This window comes from Metopolophium dirhodum, chromosome 2, assembly GCF_019925205.1.
Source record: "Metopolophium dirhodum isolate CAU chromosome 2, ASM1992520v1, whole genome shotgun sequence".
Classification (NCBI taxonomy): Eukaryota; Metazoa; Arthropoda; class Insecta; order Hemiptera; family Aphididae; genus Metopolophium; species Metopolophium dirhodum.
The window spans coordinates 9,518,999-9,534,838 of record NC_083561.1 but is presented as its reverse complement, the minus strand read 5'-3'; the positions used below and the strand labels follow the sequence as shown (position 1 = coordinate 9,534,838).

At 30.2% G+C, this 15,840-nt stretch overlaps 2 protein-coding genes across 4 annotated transcripts in view; one reads left to right on the top strand and one right to left on the bottom strand.

The window, feature by feature from the left end:
- Positions 1-113: 113 nt before the first annotated feature.
- LOC132937956 (ubiquitin conjugation factor E4 B) lies at positions 114-11,171 on the top strand. Of its 2 annotated transcripts, XM_061004595.1 has the most exons (21): positions 114-232; positions 306-505; positions 1,906-2,008; positions 2,075-2,325; positions 2,391-2,540; positions 2,661-2,834; positions 2,900-3,133; positions 3,194-3,355; positions 3,421-3,618; positions 5,145-5,333; positions 5,393-5,513; positions 5,572-5,705; positions 5,784-5,882; positions 5,951-6,183; positions 6,258-6,493; positions 6,570-6,696; positions 6,773-6,970; positions 7,033-7,306; positions 7,371-7,545; positions 7,604-7,753; positions 10,987-11,171. In XM_061004595.1, the coding sequence occupies exons 2-21, from the start codon at positions 482-484 to the stop codon at positions 11,061-11,063; spliced, it is 3,309 nt and encodes a 1,102-aa protein (XP_060860578.1). In that variant the 5' UTR covers positions 114-232; positions 306-481; the 3' UTR covers positions 11,064-11,171. The 2 variants fall into 2 exon arrangements, with proteins under 2 accessions (XP_060860578.1, XP_060860579.1); XM_061004596.1 differs by lacking the exons at positions 114-232; positions 306-505; positions 1,906-2,008 and having other exon boundaries at positions 2,217-2,341; positions 2,425-2,540.
- A 464-nt stretch (positions 11,172-11,635) lies between these two features.
- The window catches only part of LOC132937955 (probable serine/threonine-protein kinase nek3), a 249,940-nt gene continuing 245,735 nt past the window's right edge, over positions 11,636-15,840 (bottom strand). The window contains exons 14-16 of one of the 2 annotated variants that reach the window (XM_061004593.1): positions 15,034-15,178; positions 12,168-12,255; positions 11,636-12,092 (exon numbers count right to left, since the gene is read on the bottom strand). In XM_061004593.1, the coding sequence (XP_060860576.1) occupies positions 12,006-12,092; positions 12,168-12,255; positions 15,034-15,178 (320 nt within the window). In that variant the 3' untranslated portion in view covers positions 11,636-12,005. The remainder of the gene's footprint in view (positions 12,093-12,167; positions 12,256-15,033; positions 15,179-15,840) is intronic. The other variant, XM_061004594.1, reaches the window with a different exon arrangement.

Below are 15,840 nucleotides of genomic sequence, written 5' to 3'. Positions count from 1 at the left end.
AGCGATAAGCCGATGCCCGATAGGAGATAACAGTGGCTGACAGGGATGAACGTAGCGACGGCGGATGAGACGCCTGTTATTACTAATTCTTGATTGTGTTCACACTTCGCAGATTGAGACACTGAGTCAGTGACCTCATGCACTCCCTTCTTCAAATTTCCCAGACACACAGAGCTTGTAAAAACATCTGTTTTGGTGAGACACTCCGCGATGATTAGTATTTTTCTTTGAGGTTTTTATCCATTTCGTTTATTTTTTAAAACCTATACAACCATACTATAGACTATAAGTATACAACTTTGCAGTTTGCAGTGTTTGCACACAAAACATCGATCTACGCCACCCAGTCGCATTGTACTGCGGACACGATCGACCGTACACGTTCTTCCCAATCATTATTAACCATTGTTGGTGCTTTGTTATCCATCAACGACATAAATACTAAACATATACACTATAGGAAGTCAATAAATACTTAGTTATGAGTGGCTTAACTCCTGAAGAGGTAAGAAACATTTGTTACGGTTTAAAATTATTTGTTTTAACTAACTGTGCCTAGTGGTACCTCATATATACGTATTGCACAGTGCACATAAGTCATAAATGATTCTGTGTGGCGGTTTGTACTCAATCAATATTAGATACCGAACATTTTGCAGTGACAAATTTGAACAATCCAGAAATTATTCTCTAAACAATCGTTGAGTACTCTAATGCAATCCCAGCTTGATGTCTGTCACCAAAAGTTTACCCTTTGGTATTACCTACTAATGATCTATTTTGCCTTTGTGTGATTTAATTCACGATAATAAATTTAATACCTAGCATAATTATTCATTATTTATGAAATGTTAAGTGCTAATGATTACAAGAACTTATAGGCATGAATTATGTAATCATAATATCATACTTGCATATTTATGAAAAGTATGCAATTTATCATTATTAGTGTTTCAACATTTTACGAATGCATAAAAAAATATTTTAATAAATAAATAATATAGATATTTAAAATATTTTAGACCGTCAGAGTGTATTATTGCATTAGAACAGAATTTAACAATAAATTATAATTAATTGGATTGTTAAAAATTGTTTGTTAGATATTTTCAACAATATATATTCTAGAAATATTTGCTATGAACAAATGTTTATAATAAATAACTAACCTATATTAATTTAAAAATTAATCCTAAATTGTGATAAACATATTAGATTGCGTCTGTCAAATAAATATACATACATGATGTATAAAACAATTTTAAAGCATTGTCTAGTCATAATTAAATTATAGGCAGGCAGGGGCGCCCGCAGAAAATCAGCTCAGTTGGTGCAAAATTAAATTTATGTTATACATACATAGGTAGTCACATATTTACATTATATGTAATTATATTTAACAAGTTATACATATTTAAATAAAAGGTTTTATTTGTGCATTATAGATTTTTAAGGTTTGAATGCATGGGCACTGAATAGGCTAACTCTATTACAATTAAGAAAGTATTATAAAAATCATTATTTATGGTACCTAGCTTATACAAGATCAGAGGCTCATGTTGGGAATTAAATAAAGGGGATTTTATTTATATAAATATTTAAAAATAAAATAAAACAATTTTTTCTTTGTTAATAAATTGGACTATTGATAATTTGTATTATAGGCTAGGTATGTTATGTTATGAAATAAATAAAATGTATTATTATTGATTTGTATTATTACAAATTTATTTTTCATTATTGTATGTAATTTTATAAACATGTTTTTGATTTATGCAATTTTTTCTTTTTGAAAATGTAAAACACGGCTGATATATTGGTTGATTAATATTGTAGTTGAGTGGAGTGAATTTCCTCACTATTTGCTATATGCTCAAGATTAATATTTATTACTTTTTGTTACAGATAAGGAGACGTCGCTTAGCACGTTTAGCTGCTGTAACTACAACAAGAGTTCCTACACCAACACCAGCAGTGTCTGATGTTATTCCACAGCAGATTCCACAATGTAACATAAATTATTTGAACACTATAAATTATCCTAAAATAAAATATTTTCATTTACTTATTGCAGTGCCCACAAGAATAACATTTGCTACACAGCCAATTAAAACTGATTCAAAAGATTTACCTATGGAAGTTGAAAACAGCAATACTGATGCAGAGATCAAAAACAATATTGTTTCTCCAATTAAAGCCCCTGGACCATCCTCAATTATTACCCCAGAAGAGGATTCAGGCTTTGAGAATATGGAAGTTGATGAACCTAAGGAATCTAATTTTCAAGAAAGCATCAGAAGAAAAAGACCATTGGAATTACCAGTGGTAATTTAAAAAAAAAGTATATATATATTTTAATAGTTTGCTATAATTTTATAATTTTTTTTTAGAATATTCCCAAAGAAGATATAACTTTTGTTATAGTTTTAAAAGTGTTGGATGTGTCTTGGAGTGATGAAAGCAAAGGTTTATTTTTGCCAGAAGTCGCAGCATATATGGAAAATGAAAAAAAGCAGAATTATGAGCCTTTTGAAATACCAGTATGTATACCTGTTTGTTAATTTATTGTAAATAGTAACAATCATTTGTAAAGGTTCAAAAACATAAAACATAATATTTATATTGTGCTGAATTATTTGATTTTTATTAATTTATTTTAGAATATTATTAGCATGGCTATTCAAGAAGCTCTTAGCTTAGTTGTAAATAAATCGAAGTTTTCTCAGGCAAATGATAAACAAGAATATACTGAAAATTCATTTACAGCTGCAGGATTAAAATATTTGTTTGATTGCTATGATCGCGTTGAAGAAGAAAAACGTCAATATCCTAAAGTAAAAAATATTTTTATCAACCTCATTATTAGTACTAATTTAACTACTTCTTTTACCATTTACAGAGAAGTAGTACTCCTAAAGTTTCTAAAGTATTAACCAACTTACGATCACAATGTGTAAGTCATTGTATTATGTTGATAACTCAAGTATGGATTTTGGATGACAGAGAATGGGTTCGAAATATGGAACCAATATATTCCCCCATTACACAATTTCTGATGAAGGGAAAAGTACCTAGAGGTTTTATTAATGAAATATTGAATCGTGCAGCATTGAATCAAGACTTATTAGAAAAAGTAAGCAATCAATATTTAGGTTAATTTTTTACTATAAAAAGTCATATTTCTTTTTTTTAGATTTTTATTCCAATATTACAACATCTACACCGTTTAATGCAAACTGCTAGTTTTGTAGGCTCTACACATCGTAAACCCATTGAAGTACTTAGTGAACTATGTTCTTTGCATTTGTTTGCATCTAAGAATAATTTACCTATATGTACTTTAATAGTTAAATTAGTAAGTCCAAGTGTTAAAAGTTAGTAAAAATTGTTATTTAAAAAAATGTGTGTTAATATTTTTAGGAACAATTCATGCCAAATTATGTAACTCCAAGTGGTGGTCGTGAACTATCTCATACATCATATTTAGGACCGTTTCTTTCAGTTTCATTATTTGCTGAAGATGATCCTAAAGTAATTGACAAATTATTAAATTTTACAACAATATCGGACAAAACCGGGTTGATTACAACTCTTAGACAAGAATTACAAGCTACTCGTGTAAGTAATGAAACTAGTGAAATGTTGGGAATGTACTACCATATTAGTTATATTTTTATTTTATTTATTATCTGAATAGGCTATTAAGGGTGATTCTAAAAAAAATTTTTGCTAATATACTCCTTCTAAACTATTGTTCTACATAATTTCCTGATGTATTTAAATAATTATTGTTTTATCATTCTTTATGAGTTGACTAATTTTTCAATTACAGTGTAATAGAAATAAATTGTTGTCTAAACTAAATTTACATTTGTAATAAAATCTACATTTTAAACTAATGAACAACTTGTCAATTCATTAAAAAAAAAAACCAAATAAAATACTTTTACTGTTTATTAAAAATACTAAATAGTACTGACTACTGATAATCTACATAATCTTTATCTAAATACCTAGTTGTTGAAAATACAATTTTTGAAATCATAAATTTATTAAAATGAACGAGTTAAAATTACCTGATCATTATTTTCTAAATTGTTTGTCAATATGTTTACTCAAGGAAATTTGTGTAGACTCTAGATTATGGATAATACATGACATGTTTATACATTGTGTATAAACAGTGGCGGTTCATGAGTGCTGGTGGTTGGGGTGCGACTTTAAATATAATAGTGGTAGGCCATAGATATAACAAATTATTCAAATATACAAAAATATACATCTTACTAGTCGTAGGTTGCAGTAGAAAATGGAAATAAAAATAATAATAATAGAGATTAGCAACCAACAACGCTGTTATTTTAAAAATAAATTACTCAATATACTATATAGTAAAATATAAATATTTTACTGTATGGACGACGCTGTTGGTCGTCCAGACCCGTATATAACATCACAGCTTGAGCAATAAATGTACCCGCACACACAATTGCAGCGCCTCGTTTATACATGTGTATTCAGAATATTGCTCGGATGACGCTGTTGGCTGTCCAAACACTACTCGTGTGTACATGCATACCCATATGCTCCTATGTATCTGAGAGAAACAAATTTAATGTTCACACATGACAAATATAATTGACAAATGTAGAGTAGGTAGTTGGTAATTTATAACTATTTTACTAATCAAAAATTTACATTTTTATTAAAAAATATTTTTTAAGAATGTAAAATTAAGAATATTATACAATTAATTTTCTTAATTTTAGTAAGGGGTGCAATCGTCCCGTCACCCAAGCCCCAAACCACGAGCTGCCACTGGTATAAAATATAAATCTTATACTAATTAAATACTACCTTAGTGTACTTGAAACGTGGAGATATTGATGCCATTTGTTCTTAACTTGTTTAGTAATTACTAGTCTTTGGTCACTACATTATCGGTTCCTACACTAATTAGTAATTTACTAACAAACTCTTTATCCATAGGCAGTCCTATATTTAAATATATCTCTGGGTATACTGAAATATATTCAGCTTATACAAATAGCAATAATTGATGATTTTGGTTTTAGAAAAAAAACTTTAAACAGTTATCAAAATTAAATAGATATTTTAATATACTCGGGATTATTATTTTTTAGAACGAATTGAACAAAATTGTGTACAGTTTAGTAGTAAATCCGTGTTCACGAGAAACAACATTGGATTATATTTCCAAAATGTTATCATACAATGAGAAACGTTGCAAAATGCGTGTAGACGAGCGAACAATTGCTGGTGATGGTTTCATGTTGAATTTACTATCTGCTTTACAAGAGTTATCAGTGAAGGTAATCAATGTTTAATACTAAATTGTATCAGTACTTTAAAACAAGGTTATAATTTTTAGATCAAATTGGATAAAGTAGATCCAATGTACATGTTTAAATCCACGGATTCATTAATTGACTTATCATCCGATACAAGACTGAAATTTTCATCTCAAGAAGCTGCTGATTGGATCTCAAAATGTATGTTTAAAAATTACATCTCTAAATCATTGAATTTATTTTGATTTTTTATGTTTAGTACCACCTTTTAAAGAAGCTAAGTTTTCCACTCAATGTTGGTTTTTAACATTATATTGTCATCATGTAGCTCTAATACCATCATTCAATAAACATACTAGGAGGTATAGAACTGTAAGAGATCTTCAAAAATTGGTAATTGCAATAAATTTAAATTTTTACTTTAAGTTTTAAAATATCTTATATAATGCTTTGATTTATTGAATGTTGTAGATTGACGAAATAGCAAATTCAGAATCTGAATGGAAGAGTAATCCCACATTAGCTTCAAGAAATAAAGAATTAATGAAGAAATGGAGAATACAGCTTAAGGTAACATAATATTTTTATTCTGTCTAAACTTGATATCAATGTAAATGTTAACATCAATGATTTTGTAGAAACTATTAAAAAGCAAATCATGTGGAGAAATAGTGTTATACGATCCATCTCTTATAACGCGTTGTATTGTATTTTATTCAACGGTTGCTGAGTTTATGATGTCTCTTCTTCAAGGTCACCAATTTGTACCAAATACTGATATAAAGTTCCCTGCTGAAGTTCCAACTATATTAGCTGCTACTCCTGAATGGTTTGTTGAAGATATTGCAGACTTCCTATTATTTATTCTGCAGTAAGTGGTTCTATTTGGTATTTAATGTACTATAAATATTAAAGCTATTATACTATATTGGTATTTGATTTTAGATATGCTCCCAAAGCAATTGAATTCAAGTTTTTTGATAAATTGTTGACATGGATTCTTGTTTGTATTTGTTCTCCGGCTGCTTTTAAAAATCCTTACCTCATAGCAAAGCTCATTGAAGTTTTATTTGTATTAAATCCAAGTATTCAGCCAAAAACTGAAGTTTTAAATAATATGATGATGAGTCATCCACTTTCAGTCTCTCACCTACCTTCTGCTTTAATGAAATTTTATACAGGTATAATTTAGTAGTTTATATTAATTAATATAAAGATTAAAAATGTTTTTGAACCGTTTATTTTTATTTTTTGTAGTAATTGAATCTACTGGAGCCAGTTCCGAATTTTATGATAAGTTCACTATACGCTACCATATAAGTTTAATCCTCAAAAGTATGTGGGAAAGCCCTATGCACAGAAGTTCAGTTATTGCAGAATCCAAGTATAACATGATAAAAATAAAACTGTTAAGTATCCTTATAATATATATGTATTTTTTTTTAAATTACTTACGATAGAACCGGAATACAATTTGTGAAATTTGTGAATATGTTGATAAATGACACAACATTCTTGTTGGATGAAAGTTTGGAATCGTTAAAGCGTATCCATGAAGTACAAGAACAAATGGCAGATACAGCTACTTGGAATAATCTGCCTGACGATGTTCAACAATCTAGAAATAGACAGCTTTCTGCTGATGAACGACAATGCCGGTTAGTGAAAATTGTTTCAATTTTAAAGTATTCCACTAATGCCATTATTATGATTTTTTTAGTTCCTATTTAACTTTGGCGCAAGAGACTGTAGATATGTTCCATTATCTTACAAAGGATATCAAAGAACCATTTATGCGACCTGAACTAGTGAATCGGCTTACAGCAATGTTGAATTTTAATTTACAGCAATTGTGTGGTCCTAAATGTAAAAATTTAAAAGTCAAAACACCAGAAAACTATGGCTGGGAGCCTAGACGATTGCTTAAGCAATTAATTGATATCTACTTACATTTGGATTGTGAAGAGTTTGCTGCAGCTATAGCAGCTGATGAAGTAATTTTTTGATAAACCAAACATTTTTTTTAGTACTTATTAACGATTTTTTAAAACAATTTAGCGATCGTTTAGAATAGAACTATTTGAAGATGCAGCAAACCGAATGTTGAGAGTGTTAAATTCATCAAAAATAGAAGCAATGCAATTTCAAAGTTTGGCTATTAAGGCAAATGAAGTATCTATTCAGAATATTAAAAAAGAAGTTGATTTTAATGATGCTCCTGATGAATTTAGAGGTATTATATAAAGTATTTTTCAAGTTTCAAAGTACTCATAAGCGTTCTTAAATTTCAGATCCATTGATGGATACTTTGATGGATGATCCAGTAACATTACCGAGTAGTGGAAAAGTCATGGATCGACCAGTTATAATTCGTCATTTGTTAAATTCACAAACAGATCCATTTAACCGACAACCATTAAGTGAAGATGATTTAACTCCTGGTAATATTACTGAATTAATTCTACAAATAATATCCAGCTTTATAAGTGTTCCTTCATTTTCTAAAAACATAAAAGTCACATAAAACTATTTGTATACAGTGGAAATAGATAATAACGACCAAAATATGTCAGTCCTGAATATTTTCTAAGTATTTTAATGTTGATGCATACAGTTATAGCACAATTTAAGATAAACAGGTTACTCAACGCCGTATAGAAACTGGTCTCTGGAGAGAGATCCCCAAAAAATATACATTGTTTAACTACATTAATTTCCGCTTGGGTGCTAGGTGTATATCTCGCTGGCTGTAATCGAGGATTAACAATGGGCATCAAAAATTACGTTGAGTAATCTGTATATCTTAAATTGTGCGTTATAGTGATACATTTTAATGATTGTATTATCATGGCATAATAATATAATTATTATTGTTTCGTTATCCCATATGATGATGGTATCTAGTATCTACTATCTATAATTTATCAGTAATTGTAATGCCGGCCCAATGGATTTTGGGGCCCGGTGCAGAATTTTGTGGGGCCCCATATTTATTTTATTTTCTAAAGGACTTACTTTATTTTTATATAATTTTATAAACTTTAAGGTCTTGTTAGAAATCTAAATTTGTATTTTTATACTAGCCACAAAATGAGTAGGTACCTACTTACTTAGGTACAAACAATATATGACATGATACAGAAATATACAATGTATTCAGTATAGTTTTTGTAAGTAAATGCCCAAGAAAAAAATATTACCTATCGGCTATCAGTCTTGTTTTAAAATTCAGAAAAGAATGATTTTAATGATTCTAACATAGAAAAAAAATATTGTAATCCATGGATAAATTTGAAATTTAGTTTGATACAAAGTAATATTAATTTTTTTAAATATTAATTTCGGATTTTTTTAGAATAAAGAGTTTTGCTTAATTACGAGTCTTGCCCATGTAGCCTTTTGAAGGCTGTATAAAAATTATTTTCGTAGTTAATTACAAAAGAGTATTATAATTTTTGTTATTAATTAAATAATGAAAGCAAAATAATATTATTATACTATTTATACTATGTTATAGTATAGACTATAGTTATATTGTGTACTGTCATTGGTCGTCGTTGACTACAAATATATAATATAATATATCTGTGTTGTCGACGAAAACAATTTTCCAAATAGGCACGTATGTGGTACTATTGATTATAAATACCTACTAGTAGTATTTATAATCATTGGTGGTACTGATTAATTTTTCTTATAATTAAATTAATAATATAAAATATGTTTGAGTATTTTAAGCCAATAACTATGAGTAAGCTAGGTATGTATAATATTGCTACTGTTTTGATTTTCGTCAATAACAACCCGTTTCCTAAGATAATCACACGTCCACATGGGTCGAAATTTGCGTACTATTGGGATAATATTATTAGGATTGTTTAAAGATAAAGTGATATTCAGAATACATCATTTGCAGGGCCGGCACTGGGTAATTGATAGGTACAATTTTATGTAGTTAATGTATTTATTTTCATCACCTAATATGATCTATAAATGTGCTTTCTAACTTTTGATTAAAAGAAATGTTGATCTAACCAAAATGTTAGTTTACCCAATGTTCTCAAAACTAAGTTACTTTGAAGTTTGAATACGTCTTATTGCCTATAACGACAAATTTTCCTGGTCCCCTGAAAGTCGTTATAACTGATTTCCATAGGTGAGTGGATTTTGAAGGAAGAGGGTGGCAGACATTTTGGTCAATTATTACAGGGGCAGCTGCCCACCCTGTCCCTCCCGTGCACACGCCTATGTATATTTACACTGTATTTTATTAAAGGTTTTATTATATCATTAGATACCCATAGACCTTGTCACCTTATAGAAATGACTTGGCCACAGTAACATAGTTTCATAGTTACACAGAAGAAGTGTATTGATTAGCATTAAAGATTTTGTTTTCTGCTCGGTTGTAAAAATTTTTATTTTGACAATGTGTATTCAGACTACCTTCTATCACACATGTTAAAAATGTCCCTTAGATTTGGCCGGGCATAGCACACAAACAATCATATCCTTTTATAGATATTATATAACCCTGCTAGTATAGCATTTGTTTTTCAGTAGTCAAAAAGGTCATAAATAAATATATTTTCTGCAATCTTTATTTTATTTCATCGATGTAGTTAGGCTTGATACATTTTAAAATTGTAACATTATTTCCCTCGCCTGTCAGTTTGTACTTTCTGTAGTGCATCTGATACACTATAAGATATATATTAAGATACACTATAAGAATCATTATTAAATCATTTAACATTAATAAAAATTACGTACTTTTTGAACACTATACTTATGAGAATATAATTTTAACAAGTTTACTGAATAAAAAAAATTAATCACTGCCTTTATATTATGTTGATATAGAGACATAGATTAATAATGTTTTTGATAGTTTATTATAATTTCATAGATAATTCACTTTTCAGTTCTAGTAGGCTCTGGGCCAACTTCATTCAAATTTAGGTATCCAATTATTCACTTTTAGCAATAAATTAAGTTGGCAATAGTACAATAAAGGTACTTCAAAATTAATGGGTTATTATTATAACCCGTGCCATTATTGTAGTGAAATTAATGCATAAATGTGCATATTAGAAGATCATGAATTAAAATTTTTAAGCATGTAAGGGTAAAATATTGCAACTTTAAAAATACACACCACATGCTTAAAAATTAAATTATCATGGAAACCAATGCTCTAAAACAGATAATATTCTTACTTTAAGTTTAATATTTGGTTAGCTTACTCTAATATCAAAACCAACAATACAAAATTGGTTCAGCTGAACACAAATTTGCTATCTATATTATAAGTTTGTAAGATGGGAGACAAAATATGGAATGCTACATAATATTTGACTATTCAAACTCTTTTCGCGGGAAATGCAAAATTTTGTTATAATCCTTATTCTTAAAATTTTTTTTAATATACTAAGGACCAGTTGTACCGTCTACGGTTACACTTCGATTTCTCTTAATCAGCTGGTAACAGATTTTATAACCGGGCAAATTCGGCCAATTAAACTTTGGTTAACTTTCATCAGAGATGGTGCAACTAGCCCTAAGTAATATTACAGTTTATAATAAAATTAAGCACATTGGAATTTGTCTTACATCTGTCCATATATTTTTTTTAGAGCTGTAATAATTAATTTAAAATTAAATTTATTTACAGCAACGGATCTGAAAGAAAAAATTCAAAAATGGAAAATTGAAAAGCTAAAAGCATTGTCTCAAAAGCCTCAACAATAAAGAAAGAAATATTTAGTAAAATATAAATAATATAATAATAATAATTAAAAACGATAATATGTGAAATTTATAATAATGTATCCAAGTAAAATCATTTTTTAATATTTACCTCTAGTTTTAATTATACTATTTATTTTTGTGATAAAAGAATGTGTTCTTAACACTAATAAAAGACTAAGAAAATACATATAAAATCCATATATATTATATTATGTGTATATAAAATCATACGTATCATTATATATGTATTTATTGATTAATTTAATGGTAGTTTGGTGGTTCCAAGATTTGTATTTATGAAGATAATTGTTGATAAATATTATACGCACAAATTTAAATAAAGTTATCTATAAGTTTATTATGATTTGTAAAAAAATGTATTGACAATTTTTTTCTTTTTGTATAATTATTTGATTAAAAAAAAATTGTACAAAATTTTCAAACGTACTTATACTTATATTGTAAATAATTTAAGAATAAAAAGTATGATAAAATGTTTTTTTTTTATTATTATTAGTTACATATTTATACATTATACAGTATACACTAAGGAAAATATTCCACTACAAAATTTAAATTGACTATAGATGACTAGTTCTTAGTAGACTAAACCGTTATTGTAATAAATATATAATATTTCATTTCAAAAATGTGTGAATACATAAATATTAATTTTTTGTATGTATAGTACATTTTTTAAGTTGGCAGTCTTAAATTCAACACTTTAAAATTACATTATTAATATTTAAGTATATTATTACAGTAGTATTTTATACATGTTGTGATATGTTATTTTCAGTAAATTTTAACAATGTACAGTTTAATTCAATCTTTGTATTTCCATCTTCGTCCCTTCTGTAATAATAAGTCAAATGCTTATATTGATTGCGGAAAAATAATCGTTCAACATCTTTCTTGGATGCAATACTTCTCCTAGTGTCATCAGACGACGTTGCTTTCTTGGGCTGCGGCATACCTGGGAGAAGGGGTTTCCGTCTTTTCAGGAACTGGTGGTATATCGGATTTGACCTGGACGACACGAGATTTGATTAGCATGATTCGTTAAAACTATATTTAGTTATGCAATATTGTGACATTATTTACCTTCAGGTCGCCGTCCAGAAAAAATCCGATCTGATGGTATTCCTTGCCGGACCGCGGTTTCAATGTAGTCTTGGCCGGTCTACCGCACCTGCACCAATAATGCATAAGACAGTGTTTAATAATTATTATTATAACAATAACTGACAGATTAATGTACACACTGATTAAAATTTAACACAAAGTTTTAGTGGTATTTATAAGTAAATAAGTACCTATATTATATCTATATTATTCCCTAAATATTTAAATAAAAATATCCAACATGTTAAACATTAATACATATTTAATATTTATTGTATAAAAGTATATATAAATACAATCGTTTAGCAGTTTAGCTTAAGGATGACATTCTATCTTTTTGTAAAAAAATATTAAGAACTTTTTCACTATCAGTAATGATATCCCTTTCTATGTGTAATAATGATACATTGGTAAATCTAGACTGTTCCATTGTAGCTCTTGTCCAAGTTTTAATTCTGCGCATAGCCGAAAAACTTCTTAACGTACTTCTTATTATACGTAGCATGAAAAGATACTTAATCTCCAAATTACGTATATTTTTGAATACCTATTGGCTATTTTAATTATGATTACTTTTTAATCTTTAATTTCTATACAAATGCATATGAGTTATGAATTATATGAATATCTACTAGAAAAAAAAGTAGTTTGCGAATAGTTTGCGGGACACTGACAAATCGAGGGAGCTAAATATGACTTTGGAGGGGGGTATGCCCCCTTAGCCCCCCCGAGAGTTGCGCCTATGCCACGCCCCTTTTATACACCTCTTTAAATCATATAAAAAATATTTTTAAGTAACCAATTTAAAAAAGAAAAATAGTACAATTTAATACTGCATGTATTACATGCATAGTTATTATAATTTCATAGATCCCCGCGGTTATGAAATAATCCATAAGAAAAACTATGATTGTAGAGATCGTGGTGAAAATGATAAAGCGTCCCGTGTGTTCCCCTTAAGAATAATAGTAGGGGTACTCTAAAATGTCAGCACTGGGTATACAGACAATTGACTTGACTGGGTTGGGAAGGACAAACGGGGCTGTTGCCTGACTGCGTATCGACGAAAACTGGTCACCGCCGACTACATTTCTTAACTCGATCAGAGCATAAACTATGTTAATTATGTTAGTAAGATAAATAAACTATTTCATTTTTTTTTTAAATGTATTAAAAACATTTGAATAAAATAGTACCTACAATAATTAAATGTTAAAATATTTTTTTTGCGCACTTGTTGCTAAACTCTGTTACATCTTGTAGTGAAATTAAATGTTACGTAGGTTTAGATTAAATTCTGTTACGGTACATAAATATGCTCCCCGGTGCGCCTTTGACTTTATATGATACTTATGACCTATTATTCACCTATCTGTTATATTTTAAGAATAAATATTTCATATTTTGTACAATTCTATGACATAAAACATCACTTTACCACTAAGTTTTTAAAAGAATAAAATATAATATTATTTCAGCCTTTAAGGTACTAATAATGATCGTGGTTCAACATTAGTACCCGCTGATTTTTCAATGCATAAATAGGCAAGGCTTAAGCCGCCGCCCCCCTCCCCCACCAAATTGAACCAATTTGCGCTTATGGGGCGCGGGTGGGCGAAGGTAGCCCTCACGGCGCTCAATAACGTTTGACAAGTGATGGGGACACTATTTTTTAAAAATAAACAGAGTCTCTCTATACTCAGATTTTGCCAAGTCGAGCACGGTGTATAGGTACATATGTAGTACACTAGTATTGCCACGCCCCAGCTCACAATTCGGCCGCCGACTACGTTTCTCAACTTGAACAGAGTAAACATAATACCTATATACAAGATAATATTATATAAATACCGGATCCGGCGCTCAAGCACCCACCGAAGTATTTTTTTTTTTAGTGTTGATCTTTTCTCCTGGGCATGATATGTTTTTTTTTGTTGAAAACCTGGCTTGTATATATTGTTTATGATTTATAACGATATTGTGGCAGTCATGATGTCCCTCTATACGACAATATTATTGTGACAACAACGTAGGTACTTTTGTGTCAATGTATTGCCAGCAGGCAATACGCTATTGTGCACGAAATTAGACATACCTATACTGTTGGTACACTATAAACTTATTTAAACAACAGATAATACATATACCTAGTACATATTATAATACACATTAATGTTGTTGTGATGTACTAATGTGCCCATAAAAGGGCACGAAAACCCATGTTATATGATATATATGTATATGTTATCTATTATACTTTATTAGGTTTGAAAAAAAATATGCATTATACTCAAAAGTATTCCGCAACGAGCTATACAGGTATAAATAATAAATATTATATTATATTCTTTTCTCTAAAAACACGCGTTCACAGGCGGTATATTATGTATCAAACATTTTTTACTCTTCTATTCGACGTGAATATGCGATGTGAATCGCAAAGAAGTCGTATAGTCTCGTTTACTGTATATATATATATATATATAGACTACCGCTACCTGCTCTCATATTATGTAGACTCTTGACAAAATATGTACGCGTGAAAATTCATCCTAAAACGCCGACCTCTGCAGCAGGGGCTCCTCTAGTCGTAATGGTATTTTATGCAATACCGCCGGGTCGACGAAAATCGGAGTAAAAATTTTTGGGGCAATGACGCCTACCCGGTGGAGGAGGGTATACACCGCGGTGTGTGCGCATCATCTTCTAATTTTATATTCATGCGTGTACCCTTGACGAAAATCGTGGTACGCGGTTTGGCGTAGCCCTCCTCCTCCCCCCCCCAAGTTATTTTTGACAACGATTAAGGCGTACACACATAAACTCATTTATTCTCTGCGCCTACCTTGGGTTTTCGTTGTTGGCGGTGTCCGACGAACTGTGCGACGACAACGACAGCGTTTCGATGTAGTCGCTCATGTCCGACGTGTAGCTGCTCGTGCTCTGCGAGTCCAAAAACGGCACGCCCGCGTTTCCTTCCACGTTAAACCCTGAAACCGACGACAAAGTTATTATTAGACGCGGCTCGGACTCTGTGAAAAGTCGGCCGACACAGAGTCGCGACATGACGATGAACAGTGTTCTCGCCCTGAGAGTATATTAGGTATATTCTTCCTGCGCGCGCATTATGATATATTATGTAGTTATTGTACATTAATAATATTGTACCTCCGTGCCTGACTAGGTGTCGACCATTAAAAAAATAGAGGTCACCACTTCAATAGCAGCAATCAGCTAGAAGTCCGAAACGACTGTGAGTGAAAATCACTGTTCGGACGATTTCGCACGCCGCGAACTTTCTGTTTTTATTTATTAAAAGACTACCTGCCTGCCCCGGCTACTAGCTATTATAGCAATATTGTGCGTATTGTGTGGGTTCGATCCAGATGGCATATACATACGGTTAGGTTGCATTCAGTCGATTTGACAAAATATGATAAAATTGAATTGTCGACCGTTGTGAACTATGACGAATTAAAAGATTCTGAGATGGGCATTGGAAATTAATGGCCTCCTGGCAATATTGTGCAGCTAAATAGCCTATCCATAACGCCGCGTGATCTATAATTAAATCTTAGGTATTAAAAAATAGATCATACTTATGAGATTGGTATCGATAAAGTGGACCCAATGGTGGTTTGATCCGAACTGA

Bases quoted from the DNA above. Each gene is read 5' to 3' on its own strand.
- LOC132937956 (XM_061004595.1), top strand. From the start codon at position 482: ATGAGTGGCTTAACTCCTGAAGAG. The intron at 2,541-2,660 runs GTATGTATACCT...AATTTATTTTAG, and splicing joins ATGAGCCTTTTGAAATACCA to AATATTATTAGCATGGCTAT. The intron at 6,697-6,772 runs GTATAACATGAT...TACTTACGATAG, and splicing joins TCAGTTATTGCAGAATCCAA to AACCGGAATACAATTTGTGA.